Genomic DNA, 15,792 nt, shown 5'->3' with positions numbered 1-15,792 from the left:
CCATCCCTGTACTGCAGTCCCAGGAGACGGGGCATAGAGACGGGAGATCCCCAGAAGCACGACAAGGGAACCCTGTCTCAAACAAGGTAGAAGCAGAGGACCCACGCCTGAGGTTGTCCACTGATCTGCACTGTGGGACACTCAACCTCCAGGCACACACACAATCACACTGCACTGTGGCACACTCACGCCTGCATGCACACACAATGCCGTAAGTAAAATGAAAAGGAATTTTAAAAGATCATAGAAATAAGAATCTACTCTTCCTGTGTTGGACCTCTGGATCTGAGGACCCATGCCATCACGGGGGGTGGATAACGGCAGACGAAGAGACCCAGAATCGACTGAGATTCATTTCTTTGTACTTGGTGAATTGAGTTCATCCAGCACTGCAGGACCAGCTATGTTTCCTGCAGACTCCCATTTGCAGACTGGGTTCCACCTGCTAGGTGAGTAATGAATAAACATTTTCCCTATCATTTTGTTACAAATCAAAGATTAAAAAATATTGGCAGAATAACAACATTTTACGCACAAAAGAAAGGCCATGTGTAGTTTTTGCCAAGTTCAGACAGACTTTCCTTCAAGGCTTTGAATTCAGGAGACACAAGGAGCTGGCCGTAAGTTCATTTCAATGACTGCAGCCTTTGAGTAAGCCTGGAGCATCCAAGGTCAGGGCTTGCTCTTTTGTTTCTTTTTTTCTTCATTGCTCATTCTCAAAGATCTGAATCTATCTGGGGGTAGGGGATACTGAGGGGAGTAGAACATTGCTTACTAGTGAGAGCTGAGGAGCCCACTGGACAAGAGCATCAGAAGCCCTGCTGGGCCTACTTCTTGGAGCCTGAGAGTACCACATGCCTCAGTGGCAGACCCCTTATGGACACCCAAAAAGGGCACCATGACAGTCCCGCTTCAGCTGTAGATAGTAAAAGCTACCTGCTAGGCACCATGATGAATGCCTATAGCCCCAACAGATAGCTCTAGAATCAAGGGCTGCTCAATGTTGGCCGCCAGCAGCTTGTATGATGGTGGTGGCCCAGTGGGATCTTCCACAGGGAAAGAACAGCCAGGCCTCGTGGGAGCTGGGCACGTGTATCCAGAACCAAGCATTCCAGGTGCCCAGCTAAATCCGTAGGCTGCATGCTCCCTGCCACATGGAGCTCAGCCCTGACCCAGGTGGGAGGAAAAGGCTTAAAAAGAGACAGGGCACACAGATTGTCCTAGGCTGATCGCAGTGCCTCTGGTTCAGGACTTTCAGGCTTGACTCGATTGCTCTTAATTTCATCATCCTGGTGTACTGGGCATGCCCGAAGGCCTCTGGGAGTGTAGGTATAGCAAGGACAATAAGGGAAGGCTGGAGAGCCTGTGAGAAAAAGAGGAGACGTTGACCAAATCGGGAAGAGGAGGTGCCCTTCCAACAGGGATCTCACCCTACTGCTAACTGGGTAGGATTTCTGCCCCATCCTTTGGCAATGCACCCCCAACCAAGCATGGTGCCAGGACAGTCCACAATCTGACAAATTCACTGAGATGAGCAGTAGGTGGGCACCCCCTCCTCTGTTAGCCCATACTGATGATAGAAATGCATTCAACAAAAGTTTGTTAGCTTGCTTTATTCTCAAGAAATTCCCAGTGGGAAAAGAGTGGAGAGAAGGCAGCTATACCTTCCCAGAGCTCAGGATTTCCCACCTCCATCCATCCCTTCCAGCAGGATCTCCACAACCTCCGCTGGAATTGAGATGCAGTAGCAGTCTGTAAAGCCTTTGTTGACAGTTTCTATGGGGCTGCTCAATTATGACCGGCATCATTGCCATCCTCAGGGTACCCTAACTAGATCTAGGAGCTCAGAAATACCAAGGGACTACCCTACAGCTCATGGCAGAGCCTACCTGTACCAGAGCAGAACCACCAGCAAACGGGGGTGGGAGAAGATGAAGGCCAAGTCCCCCTAGATCCTTCCATTGGTTTTCAGGTGAGGGAGATGGCTTGGGAGTGGGGACTTGGGCACTCTCAGGCACTGAGGGCATCGATGCCAGCGGGGCTGAGTACCAGCGCTTGAAGTATGTCAGAGAGGGAGACCACGCCCAGAAGATGCTGGGTCTCATCCACCAACACCAGCCTGTGCACCTGTGGGTCCACAGTGTTCAGGGAGGGGCAGAGCCTTTGGCTACAGCAGCTAATAAGGGGGAGAGCTTAAGATAGCTCAAGGAGCAACGGACATCTCCTGGGAACAGCTGGCCGTGGCTTTGACCACTCAGCTGGCTGTGGATCTTGGCATGAGGGCCCTATGAACAGGACCAGACACCTACCCATGCAGATGCCAAAAGTTGGTCTTGAAAGGGAAGGCGGGCCAAGTGCCCAGTATACAGGGATGGCGAGAGCTACGCAAAGAAGAACTAGGCCATCTGCGCTGAGGGCGTGCCCGGAGGGGTGCGAGGTACCTGTTCCCGTGCGATCCTGTCAATGACTTCGCCGAGGCTCTCATGGGGCTGGCAGGAGAGAACCCCCTCCAGACACAGTGTCCTCTGCCTCAAAGCTTCTCCCACACTCATGTCTAGGTGGTTGTAGGTTTGCTGGGCAGCCAGGTGCTGAGGCAGGGGGAAGAGAGTCATGAATTACCTCATTACCTAGGCTGCAGCCTGGAAATGACACTCTGACACACTTGCAAAGGGTAGCCACAGAGACTTCCCATCCGTCCTCATGCCACAGCCTCCCTGTGGCACCCCCAGGCCCCACAGACACTTACAATGACATCAAAGCGGGAGTAGAGCCCCACGACCTGACCTGTAGCGGGGAACGGAGAAGAAAGACAGGGGGAAAAGCCCGGCTCAGAACCAGGGTGCTCTTCAGGGGACATGGGAAAGACTTTTGAAATGAGTTCCTTGATAGTTGCGCCCCCCCCAGGCTGCTGGCTTAGTCATGGGGCATCATGCTGCCCCGACCTACAAATAGACTTAGCATCACTGAGAGACGCCTGACTTCAGGCTCCCGTGAGCTGCAGGGAGAGGATGGCTTCGCCTGTGAAATATGCCAGCCTCATCGTCTACAGACATTAGTCATTTAGTTTCAATTTCTGGTTCACAGGAGCAGGAGAATGAGGCACAGCTACCTCCAGGAGGCAAATGGACAAATCTGGACATGGGATTTTTTTTTAACCCTTTAAACGACATTTGTTTGTGTGTTTGTGTATGTTTGTGTGTGTGTGTGTGTGCATGTGCGCGCCATGTACACATCGGAGTACCGCAGCACACATGTGTGGAGGTCAGAGGACAATCTTTAGATGTCAGTTCTCTCCTATTGTGAGGGTCCCAGGGATTGAACCCAGGTCGTCAGGCTTGGCTGCAAGTGCCTTTCCGTGCTGAGCCGTCTCTGTATCCTTGAAGGTGGGATACAGGAAAACCAATTCAGACTTTTCAAGTGACTTGTGCCATGAAAATGAGTGGAAAGGGAACAGTCTTAGATTTAAACAGACTTCAGGGACAACTGAAGAAATGAGAAATATGGACTTCAGTTGGACTTGGTTTGAACAAGTTGGTTGTTTAAAAAAAATCATTCTTGCCGGGCGTTGGTGGCGCACGCCTTTAATCCCAGCACTCGGGAGGCAGAGCCAGGCGGATCTCTGTGAGTTCGAGGCCAGCCTGGGCTACCAAGTGAGCTCCAGGAAAGGCGCAAAGCTACACGGAGAAACCCTGTCTCGAAAAACCAAAAAAAAAAAAAAAAAAAAAATCATTCTTGGGAGAAATGGGAAAATGAGAATCAGGATTGGAAATTAGGTCGCAATAAGTTATTCATAGTTTTAAAAATAGCTTTTCTCTTTAAAAGAAAATACTTGAAGGGCCAATGAGATGGCTCAGTGGACAAAGGCGCTTGTCAATCCTGACAACCTGAATTTGATCCCTGGAACTCACAGTGGGAGGAGGGGACTGACCCCTGAGAGTTGTCCCCGGATCTCCTCGTATGCGCAGTAGCACATAGGCACCCACATGTGCGTGCACACACACCTAAATAAGTGCAACAGACCCTTTACGTTCTATTGATTATTACTGTGTGTGCCCGTGCCGCAGCATGGATGTGGGGGTGGGAAGAGGACGGTTCTCAGGAGTCGGTTCTCTCCTTCCCTGTGTGTTCTGGGGATAGAACTCGGGTCACCAGGCTTGATTGTTAGTGCTGGTTGAGCCATCTCACCCGCCCAGCTGTTCACAGTTGTGTTGGGAAGTATAAAACATGGTGACAGCCAGGCGGTGGTGGCGCATACCTTTAATACCAGCACTTTGGAATCAGAGGCAGGCTGATCTCTGTGAGTTCGAGGCCAGTCTGGTCTACAGAGTGAACTCCAGGAAAGGCACTAAAGCTACACAGAGAAACCCTGTCTCAAAAAACAAAAAAAAAAACAAAAAAAAAAACAAAAAAAAAACAAAAACAAAAAAAAAAACATGGTGACTGTAAGCCAGACTGAAGTACGTGGGGGTGATATGATCTGATGTTTGTAATTTATTTTTTTAATTCAGAAAAATGATGAACCGGTTATGGCAATATGTTGTTCTCTATCATTTTTATTTTCCTTGAAAGTTTTCATATTTGAGTATAAGTTAAAAGCCCTTTATAATGTTTAACTTCATTCTGGTGAATATAACTTTGTATTACCTCTTTTTAATGCAGTGTATGTAGTGTCTATGTGTGTGTGTTCTCACATGTGTGAGCATGTGTGTGTGTGTGTGTGTGCTTGTGTGTGTGTGTGTGTGCATGCATGTAGGGTGGCTGTGTTCTCACATGTGTGCTCATGTGGGCGTGTGTTCTCACATGTGTGAGCATATATGTGTCTATGTATGTATGTGTGCTCATATGGGTGTGTGTTCTCACGTGTGAGTGTGTGTGTGTGTATGTTCTCACATACGTGGGCATATGTGTGTATGTATGTGTGCACATGTGTGTGTGTGTGGGTGGATGTGTTCTCACATGTGTGGGCATGTGTGTGTGTATGTGTGCTCGTGTGTGTGCGCGTGCGTGCGCGTGCATGTAGGGTGGATGTGTTCTCACATGTGTGAGCATGTGTGTGCTCGTGCTCTCACATGTGTGAGCGCGCGCGCTTGTGTGTGTGTGTGTGTGTGTGTGTGTGTGTGTGTGTGTGTGTGTGTGTATGCTCGTGCATGTGTGGAGGCCAGGGTTGACACCAGGCATCTTCCCCTACTGCCTTCTACTTTGTTCAGGCAAGATCTCTCACTGAACCTGATACCCCAAAATTCAGCTAGTCTAGCTGGCCAGCTCATGTCCAGGGGTCCCCTGCTGCCTCTTCCTGGGCCCTGGGTTTACAGTTAGGCTTCCATCCCATCCCCACTTTTATGAGTGCTGAGGGATCCGAACTCTGGTCTTGATGCTTAGACATGAAGCCCTTTACCCAATGAGCCATTTCCCAGCCCCAATTTTGAAATATCTGTGGCCACAGTCTAACTAAAGAGAGACTCTAGCTGTTCCTTCAACCTTCCTAGAACAGGACATCAAGATCCCATGGTCAAGTTTAGGGTGCACTAATACAAGACAAAAAGGATCTGCTGTTTTCTACTACCGTCGTCATCTTATTGCAGGTAATCTTACCAGTTCTCCTTCAAAGGCAGAAAGGACAAAGAGTCCCCACACATGGGGCATGGTGGTGCACTCCCAAATCCCAGCATGAGGAGGCAGAGGCAGAGGAACTACCATGGGTTTGAGGCCAGTGTGGGTTACATAGCAAATTTCTGGGCTACAGGGTGAGACCCTGTCTCAAAACAACACCCCTGCCCAGAAAAAATTCCCTTTCACAGTAGGGGAAACTGAGGCTCAGAAAGACTAAATAACTGGCCCCAAGTTCAAAGCCAGCAGAGACTTCTAAGACTCTGGCTCCATGTCCTGCCCACATGGTCCTTTCGAGCCCGTCCTTGCCCACCCCAGCTAGAGCCTTTTGCCCTGGGTGTAGTACCAGATTCATTGACCACAGGCAGCGCAGACACACGCCGGTCCACAAAGATGTCCAGCGCGGTCAGGATAGGAGCTGTTTCCAGAACGACAGCCAAATCTCGGAATGTGCCGATGCCCAAATCTTGGATAGTGCGGCAGAGGAAGGAGGGCCGTGGCAACAGGGCACCCTGTTGGGATGGGACGTGGTGGTGATCTCATCAGATCAAGGTGCGCCCAGGGGCTCCAGCTCCCCCCGCCCCATTTGCCTGGGCTGGGACACTTGACCTTCTCCCGTGGCTCCCCGCTTGCTCCCACCATCCCAGGCTCACAAATATGTGCAGGAATTTGAGTAGCCGCTTGTGTGTGAGGATGTAGAGCACAGTGCCGGAGACCGGGTCCAGGACCGGCAGGCGGTGGATTCGGTTCTTGATGAGGGCATAGACAGCTTCAAACAGACTTTAATGAATGAAAGCAGTGAGATTAGGAACAATGCGGGAGAGATCCTCCATCTGAGGCCCCCCGGACAGAGCACCGGGGTCCCCTCATCCCTCTGCTTCCCGGAAGAAGTGAACGAATCCAGGACTGAGTGGGATAGCACCAGGGCACGATCCAAGAGGCTGAGGCAAGATGGCGGGATGGCCTTGATGCCAAGCCTGATGTTCCGAGCTCAATCCCTGCATCCCAGACGGTGGAAGAGAACCAATTCCTGCAAAATGTCCTCTGACCTCCACACGTGCGCCATGATAACACTCACGCACGCACGCACACACGCATGCACGCACGCACACGCACTCACACACTTAAGCAAGCAATAAATGTCACAACAAAAACCTTTGAGACAGACAGATGGGGATGTGCTCAGGCGAACAGAGAAGATGCTTACCTGTCATTGGGAGAGATGGAGACGAGAGGCTTGAAGCAGCCTTGTAGGTAGATCTCTGAAGAAAAACCCAGGGTCCTCAAATTACCTCATCCTGTCTCCTAACACCTTTCCTTCCTGCAGGCACTGGAGGCTTCCCCACGGACTTGTGCTCTCCAGGAAATCCCACCTTCTCTCCCAGGCCTTGGGCCCAGACTCTAACCCCACAGGCTTCTCCAACTTACCCCTCCAGGTCTCAATCTTATGTTCTTCAATCTCGTAGATCTGGACCTAAAGGCATGGGTGCGACTTTAGGGTCAGGCATGAGCCCTGGGGCATTGGGCCTCCTGAAGATGCCCCAGCTCAGCCCAGCCCACGGGATACCCCGGAACTCACCAGGGGGGATCTGTAGTAGCGGTGCAACACCAGGATGAAGTCTGTGATGGTGAGCATGCCTGCAGGGTTGACAGGCGACAAGTTGGGGGGGGGGAAGGTCAGGCCTAGGTGTAAGGCTCCTCGAGGACCCCATCCTGCTGGCGTTCTTACACCATGTGAGGTCCCTCCCGCCATTCCCCAACCCCCTCTCCTCACCCACAAAGCTCTGCTTCTTGCTGTCCCACAGAGGGGCTGCCCTCACGCCGTTGGCCACCATGGCAAAGAAAGCCTTCTTAATCTGAGGGGCAGGAAAGAACAAAGGCGGAGGAGGACCGGCAGCCCCTCAGCCTCCCCCCCCCTTGCTGTCCCCCCCCCCCATGGGATCTTCGCTCTGCTTCCTCTCCACATGTGTCTGCCTCTTTCCCATGACAAGACCGCTGTCATCACGTTTACCACACAGAGAAGGCTGCTTGTGCCCAGAGGCACCGAGGGGCCATCATTAGATACAGCAGGGTTTCTACATGGAGGTCGTGTGCATATAGACGTGGTATAGTTTTTGCTCATCTAAGTGCCAGAGGTATAACTATTCACATAACATATGCAGAGCTACAACAATTTCCTCACTACATTTGACGCTGACTTATTTTGATCCTTGTCCTAAGCAAAACTGCCTACATGTGCTGAGCACACTTGGTTCCCATCTTCCCTTTTCTCCCTCCCCATCTCTTCCCTTTCCTTAGCTCTTTTCTCTCCTCTCTCCTGTCCTTTCGTTCTAGGCTTCTGTGATGCTGTTGTTTGGTTTCCAGGCTGGCCTAGAACTTGGGACCCTCCTGCCTCAGCCCCCTCAGGCCTGGGATGACAAGTGTGGGCCGCTGCACCCGACTCTTAGCGCACATCAAGATTAAGCAGAGCTATTAAAATAAAATCTATCCCTCTGTGAAGCACCGGAACCAGATTGCGTTCTGCAGACGACACATGTCCCACGCCTCGAGCACGTAGGCATCTTTTGCCCTGTGCTAATGATGGAGTCAGTTTTGCCTAATGGCAGAGTGGCTACCAAAGCACTTGCTTTTTTTTTCCTGTTGCTGGAGTACCCTCCTCTTGGTCCTGAAGGACTCTGCGACATCTTACACAGTTAACAGAGTATTCTTTCTTTGTCCTGGGTTGTCCTAAGACTCCTTTGAAACAGGGAGGAGCAAGCCTCTGGTCCCCATTTTTAGTGATGATGGAGATGAAGTGACCAACCCCAGGTTTTGACAGATTCAGAGTGACAGAGTTGTGATGGCAATTAGGGGGTCCTCACAGAGCATTCTTTCTCCCTACCCCCCCTATGGCACCAAGGAGTCCTAGAAAGGGACTTGCAGGGACTTCGGCTTGACAAGACATCCATCCAGGAGGGTATGAGTGGTAGCTACAGAGGCAGGAGGCTGAGCCCTGAGCTCAACCCGGGCCAAACCAGGGTCTTACCTCCAGCGCAGTGTCAAAGATGACCAGTTTGGAGCTGGTGGCCATGGCATCATAGCAGGTGTGTTCCTGCATGAAGTGCATATAGACCTGGGCCCCAGGCTTCTGCAACTCATCATCCCAGCTCAAGCTGAGAAGTGGGGCCTGTGGGGATGGGCAAGGCCGAGGCCTGTCCTCCCCCAGGCCTTCCAGCTCACCGTCCCAGGCCTCCGGGTCTGGGAACTCGATGGCCAGCTCCAGGTCCCCTGTGCTGGAACCCACTTCTGAGGCTGCACAGTCGGGCAAGAGGAGGTCCCACCCGCTGGGGGAGGTCTCCACTCCAGCCAAGGGAACGGCTTGAGCCAAGGGTGTGGCCTCCTCGGGGAATGTGGCTTCCTGCCTGGCGGACTCAGCAGCTGGTCTGGCCTGGGCACCTGTTGGGGGAAGAAGGCAGCGAGGAGCAAGCAGCCTTCCTGCATCTTCCAAAGCACGTTCTCGGTGCCTTCAGGGTTTGGCAGCGCTGGGGCGCCCGGATGTTGTGGAGTCTCCGAGTCCTAGCAGACCGCAGCTCTCTTCCATCTTTCCAAGGCCGCCGCATCGGGGCTCTGCGCCGGCAGCACAGTTATTGCCTCTCACGTGGAGAGACGGAGGCCACAAGGATGAGCCTGGTCTGGCTCCATGTGATCTCTGGCGGGGCACCCCTCTGGAATTCATGCTGCCCCCTGTCACTATAACCGACCTTAGCCTCACCTTCTTCCAAACCGGGCGGCTCCACTTCCTCCACAGCCGCCTGCCTTGTCCATCTGGAAGCCTTGACGCCCCGGGTTGCCCGGGTTCTTTCTGGGCTGGTGGTCACAGCTGGTGATGGCCACGAGTTGTCTCCTTGTTCTAGGAAGTCCATCTCCGGAAGGAGGGAAGGACCTGTTCCATTAGGAGGGAGTGCTAAAACAAAACCCAGCACGACGTCATCAGTGACCACTTTGGGGGTTTTCAAAGCACCGCCCCTCTCCCCCCAATAGTTTTCATTTTCTATTCGTAGAAATCTTCCGAGGCAGGGACTGTGAGTAAGAATAGCATTCCTATTTAGCAGCAAGGGACCGGAAGCTCAGAGAGGTTAAGCAATTTGCCACAAATCACACAGCTGGGAAGTGGTAAGGTGAGCACCTGGGGTTCAGATCTTCATCAAAGAGGAAAGGGAAGGTGGGGGGACACACGCTGGGGAAAGGAGGAGGGAGAGGGCCAAGCTAGGGGTTAGGGATTGGGGTTCAGAAAGGTGGGAACCAAGGGAGCTATAGAGAAAAGGCTAGCCCGACAGGAAGCCGCGCCCCCCACCCACCTTGACTCTCTGGACACCCACTGTGGCTCCAGGTCAGGGTCTACGCAAGAGAATATCTGAATTGTTGTGAAAATGCTTCCTGTTCTGAAGCCCCTGGGTTGTCCCCTTTAAAAAACCCACCTATCCACACACCACGTGTATGCACATATGCACAACATACATGCTTGCACACTCCTGGCACACCCAGAATCCCACACAGGCACATACACGCAAAATACATACATACATACATGGAACCGGCCTGCTCACACCTACAGAGTACAGTGCACAGCAAGCTCATGGGACACACACACACACACACACACACACACACACACACACACACACAAGGCCCCACACTTGCTGTCTCCCTACATCCCAGCGCCGGCCCCCTGGGACCCCGGTACCCCAGGCAGTGTGTGTTCCAGCTCAGACTCCATGCGGCCAGCCCTAAGTCCGCTAGCGAGTGCGCGACAGGCGGCGGTGGTGGCGGGGTGGCAACTATTCTGGGCTGGCCCCTGGCAGCGGGCCCTCGGGGATCGGGTTCTCTCTGATTGTCAGGTCTTGGGAGGGAGCGCTCAGCCCGCAGCTGTTCCCTCGCCGCGGCTTGGGGGCGCTGCGGAGGCGGAACTCTCATCTCGCAGCTGAGAGTTCAAAGGAGAAAAGTTGGCCATCTTCACTTTCTCCTCCACGCACACCTCCCTAGCCAAGGATGGGATGAGTTAGGAAGGATACACTCGAGACTGTGAGGGGGTTGTGGGTGGTCCTCATAGAGCAGCCAGGGTATGTCTCTGACATCCCCTTTTGAGTGCCGCCAACCAGTTTCCCTTCTTAGGTGAAAGAGGGAAGTGATGGGGAGGGCGGGTCAAGCAGGTGGGCACTCTGCTGATCATCTCAAAGGTGCAAGATAGGATTGAGAGCGTGGGCTCACATCGGTGTGCAGAGGGAGCAACCCCTGAGTCGACGCGTGGGTGAGAGATGAGGGGCGTGCAGGAGCCCAGACCCAACCCACCATGAGCACCGGCTGTGCGTCTTCCTGTGCCAGAGGGGAACCCAGCCTATCTCCCGTGGTGGCAGCTCACCCCCTTCCTTGGCATTCCTAGGGCCTGAGTCAGAGTTCCAAATGGGGACCGCTGACCCAGCTGCCTTGGCTCCCCTCTCCCTGGCCCTCCCCTCCCCTTGTCATTCCAGTCCCTTCCATCCGGACCCCCTGGCCCTAGAGTGAACACTCAGGAACGGACTATTGGATTTCCTGCTGGATTTATTGGACGTATTTCCTTTCCTCCATCAAAGCACCTGCAACTTCCCCTGAGGAGGGTGGAGAAGTGTGCAGGGCGGAGGCTTTGACTTTTCATGAGTGTTCCTGGAGCCTGGATCCGTTGCCAGAGAGCGGAATCTCTGAGGCCCAGCAAATGGGGCCACGTCAAAGAATGGGAGGCCATCAGCATGTGCTCTGCTCTGTAACTAGGCATGACAGACGACAGTCATACCTGTCACAGTGTGTGGAAATGTGACAATGGCCCACAGCTTGCTGGTGTGCAATGTTTTCCTTGCTGGCTGCTAGTCAGTCTCTAAACTAGTATTTGTTTTAGGTTTTCAAGTAGCATCACTTCCAAACACAAAGTCAGGATAGATAGTTGGTTGCTGTAACAAAGACCCAATTTAAGAATGCCTCAGATGCCGGGCGGTGGTGGCACACGCCTTTAATCCCAGCACTTGGGAGGCAGAGGCAGGCGGATCTTTGTGAGTTCGAGGCCAGCCTGGTCTACAGAGTGAGATCCAGGAAAGGCACAAAGCTACACAGAGAAACCCTGTCTTGAAAAACCAAAAAGAATATCTCAGGAGAGCCAGGAAGACAGATCTCTGTGAGTTCCAGGATAGCCAGGGCTACAGAGTCAGACCCTGTCTCCAAAACAAACAAACAAACAAACAAACAAAAATGCATCAGGAGCTTGAGAAGTGGCTCAATGGGTAGGAACACTTCACCTTGCAAGAATGAGGACCTTAGTTCAAGTCCCCAGAACCCACATAAAAAGCTGGATGCGGTCACTTTCTGTGGAGGTGTGGAAACAGAAGGGTCACTGGGGCTTCCTGGTCTCCAGACTAGTTTCAGGTTTAGGAGAGACCCTGTCCCAGGAAGGATTAAAGTGGTGACTGATAAAACAGATCACCCAACACCTTCCTCTGGCTTCTGGGAATGCATGCATATACCATCTCTCTCTCTCTCTCTCTCTCTCTCTCTCTCTCTCTCTCTCTCTCTCTCTCTCTCTCTCTCTCACACACACACACACACACACACACACACACACACACACACAGAGAGAGAGAGAGAGAGAGAGAGAGAGAGAGAGCTTCAAACTATAATAGTCTATAGGCAGTCTAGAGCTGATAGGGTGGCTGTGAAGTCATTCAGAACATCTTCCATTCTGAATACAAGACAGCCATCCTGGCTTCTACCTTACCCCTGCACTAGCATCCTAGCCAGAAGAAGAGAAAAGGGAAAAAGGGAAAAAGAAAAGAATCCACACATCTTCTAAACCCTGAAGTAGAAGTTACTCTTCTACCCCCTCACTTCCACTCACAGCTAATTGGCCAAATTTAGCCACAAGGCCATGTTTGGCTGCAAGGGGCAGGGAGTTGAGGATCTCAGTCATTACCCCGGGCAGCCCTTCCAGTTAAAATTCGTTCAATTCTACCCCTAAAAGAAAAGAAACCTAGACAGTAGGCCCATTTAGCAGTCTCTATAACAGAATGTTTTCATTCCATCGGAAACGGACTCAGAGAAAACAGGCAATGCTTTCCAAGGTCATTTGGCAAGCAAGCAGCCAGCATAGACCTTAATTGGGTCTGGCCGATCCCCAGAGGGACTTTTCATCACATCCAGCCAGCATATTTTGGCCACCCAGGGGCCAGCAATCAAATGAGCTGAAAGATATCTGCATGTGGAAGGGCAGCTCTGCACCAAGGAAGAAGCAAGGAGCAGACGCCACAGCCCATGATGCACCAGATCTGTGCGCACCGTGCAGTCAGGGAAGACTTTCTGGAGGAGGAGGTCCTGTGTGGTGTGTGGAGACTGGAGCATTGCAGGAGAAGGCAGTGGTGTGATTTGAACCTGCTCTGAATCTGTGAAGGGGGCATGAGGTATGCTGGGGGCGTTGGGGGATGGATTTTCCAGCTCCACTGTATCACATGCCTTTGGGGATGGTCCACAGAGCTGGTCTCTCATGAAACCAGTGTAAACACATACTACGGCTGTTGCTGTCAAAGTCCTACAAGAGAGACGCGCTTGGTGAGATGCTATCAGTGGAGGGGGTTGGAAGAGGCAACAAGGGTGGGACCTGGACTCCAGCCTTTGCCCAAGTGGTTCCCAAGACAGTGGGGTTGGCCGGAGGGCACACATAGAATAGAGGATTTCTGAGCTAGAAATGGAGTTCGGCGGTAGAGAGCATTCACCTCAAATGTGGGAGAACCTGAATTCCATGCCTCACAGCGTGCAAAGAAAGAAAAGGGAAAGAAAACGAATGGGAATGAGAACAGATATGGGAATGAAGAGAAGAGAAGACGATGGCCCGGATGTACCGCAGTTGGTAGAAAGCCTGCCCAGCCGTGGTTTGATCCCCAGCTCCTCATAAATCAGCATAGTGGTGCATACTGTAACCTCAGCCCTCAGGAGGTGGAGGCAGGGGGTTAGAAGTATAAGGTCATCCTTAGCTACGTAGGGAGTTCAAGACAGCCTGATGTATATGAGACCCTGTCAAACACACACACACACACACACACACACACACACACACACACACACACACACACACACAAACCAGTTGGGTAGTGGTGTCACACACCTTCAATACAAGCACTTGGGATGCAGAGGCTGGAAGATCTCTGAGTCCAAGGTCAGCCTGGTCTACAGAGTGAAATCCAGAACAATGAGGGCTACACAGAGAAACCCTGTCTAGAAAAACCAAACCAAGCATTCAAAAGTCTCATATCTTCACATTAGTGTTTGGAGATATTGTATAATAGTTTATTGCATATATAATAAATTATTTTCTTCTCAAAAAAGAAAAACCAAACCAAACTAAACCAAAACACCAAAAAAACAAAACAACAACAACAACAAAAAACCCAACCAACCAACAAACAAAAAAACCCCACAAACAAATGTGCAAAGGAAAGGCGAATTCCTTTTAGAGCCAAACAAGTTTGCTCACATTCTTCCAGGGAGCCATACCAGTTTGAGAGAGAACAGGCAAGAACTCCAAGTCTAGAGAACTCAAACTGGGGGCCAAACAGCCTCCTAAGACTTTTGAGGATGTCAAATTGGCAAATAAACCTGACCATTAAGGCCTCACTTGACCCTCCTCTCTGGTTATTATCCACCCTACACGTCTCCAACAGCTGGAAGACATCTGGGAAAACTGGAATGTCTATGAGGCAGGCATGCCACCCTCACACAGCTGCAGTGGGTACCGGGTAAGGACCAGCTTCTCATGGGCAAAGGCATCTGTTTGGGAAGCTGAGGTCCCGGAGAGTCTGGACTTAGGGGTTGTTAATATCCAGTGGCCTCTGCATGGTGGTCATCCTTTCCTATTCTGGAATGTTTTAATTATATTTATCCTGCTTCTCTTCCACTGTCATTAGTGGGTAGTATGAAGGACAGGTCTCTGCCTGATGATGGGCTATGGGGCATCAGAACAGGGCCACCTGGTAGTGGGATACCCGTGCCTCAGAGAACTGGTGTCTAGCTGGAACTGACTCACTGTTCTTCAGAAGGTGTGAATGTTTTCTTCCCGTGGGGTAGGCAAACCCATGGATTCTCTTCTCTCTTTCTTCCTCTATCAGTAAGACCCCACAATTACATTTCCCAGCTTCCTTTGCAGATTGTGTGACCGTGTGACTAAATCCGGCCAATGAGATTTCAGCAGCATTATCACATGCAACTTCATAAGGGTGCCCTTGGAAGGGGGAAACATCCCTTAGGCTCCTAATGGGGTTTATATGATGTCAGCACTGGGGCAACCATTAGATCACCATGGTGGAAGACATAGGCTGAAAATGACCTCCTCTACCCTCTTCTAGATCAACTTATCTGTATCTGTTTTGTGTTGCCCTGACAGGATATCCTAGACTGGGTCATTTACAATGAAATTTATTTCTCATGGATCTGGAGGCTGAAGAAATCCAAGATCAAGAACCTTCAGCCGTCAGGGACTTCATAGCCGAAGGCAGAAGGGCAAGGAAACATGCTTTAGTGCAAGAGAAAGGTGAACTCACTCAAATGGAAACCCACTCTCAAGACAACCAGCCTACTTTCATGAATGCAGCATTCATCCACTCCCAAGGGAAGACTCTGACCTCATCACCCCTCAAAGGCCCCATCTCAGTGTTGTTATACAGGGGAGATCTGTCCAACATACGAACTTCGGGGACACAGACAGATCATAGCATATCCTCAGCCCCATCCTCATCTGGCTTTCTTGGCTTTGGACAGTTACGTCAGAAACAAAACGGCCTTGTTGGAGCCACTGAGAAGTTGAACCTTTGCTGGAACAGCCCAACCTTTCTCTGGCCCGCACTCCCTCGGTGGGAGTGGGCTAGGCTTAGCAGTTCCCAAGTGCTGATAGAATGCTTATGCAGTATTCGATAATCTCCCAGACACGGTGTGAAATGCATCACAGGCAGCTGGGCCTGTGGCCCTTTGCAGCCCTGTGAGATGAATCGTTTTATTATTTCTGTTTTGCCGATGAAGAAACAGCGGCAAAAATAGATGAAGTAACTTGATAAAAAAATATCAAGTGATGGAGACAAGGCTAACATTTACCGTTTCTGGATTCCAGCAGCCACAACTGACATACGAGATGACTTGTGA

General features: G+C 51.4%; 1 protein-coding gene across 2 annotated transcripts; it reads right to left on the bottom strand.

Moving 5' to 3' along the window:
• Positions 1 to 345: 345 nt before the first annotated feature.
• On the bottom strand, positions 346 to 10,461 carry Prkag3 (protein kinase AMP-activated non-catalytic subunit gamma 3). 2 transcript variants are annotated; one of them, XM_042260094.2, is made up of 14 exons: positions 10,331 to 10,461; positions 9,945 to 9,984; positions 9,359 to 9,550; positions 8,633 to 9,042; positions 7,382 to 7,463; positions 7,187 to 7,245; positions 7,036 to 7,081; positions 6,815 to 6,869; positions 6,261 to 6,387; positions 5,954 to 6,119; positions 2,747 to 2,784; positions 2,442 to 2,588; positions 1,890 to 2,127; positions 346 to 1,363 (listed from the first exon to the last, which is right to left on the bottom strand). In XM_042260094.2, the coding sequence occupies exons 1-13, from the start codon at positions 10,361 to 10,363 to the stop codon at positions 2,011 to 2,013; spliced, it is 1,512 nt and encodes a 503-aa protein (XP_042116028.1). In that variant the 5' UTR covers positions 10,364 to 10,461; the 3' UTR covers positions 346 to 1,363; positions 1,890 to 2,010. The 2 variants fall into 2 exon arrangements, with proteins under 2 accessions (XP_042116028.1, XP_076406161.1); XM_076550046.1 differs by having other exon boundaries at positions 9,359 to 9,512; positions 9,946 to 9,984.
• Between the last annotated feature and the right edge of the window lie 5,331 nt (positions 10,462 to 15,792).

This window comes from Peromyscus maniculatus, chromosome 13 (assembly GCF_049852395.1).
Source record: "Peromyscus maniculatus bairdii isolate BWxNUB_F1_BW_parent chromosome 13, HU_Pman_BW_mat_3.1, whole genome shotgun sequence".
Taxonomy (NCBI): domain Eukaryota; kingdom Metazoa; phylum Chordata; class Mammalia; order Rodentia; family Cricetidae; genus Peromyscus; species Peromyscus maniculatus.
Note: the sequence above shows the minus strand (reverse complement) of the source record. Positions and strands in the feature narration are given on the sequence as shown.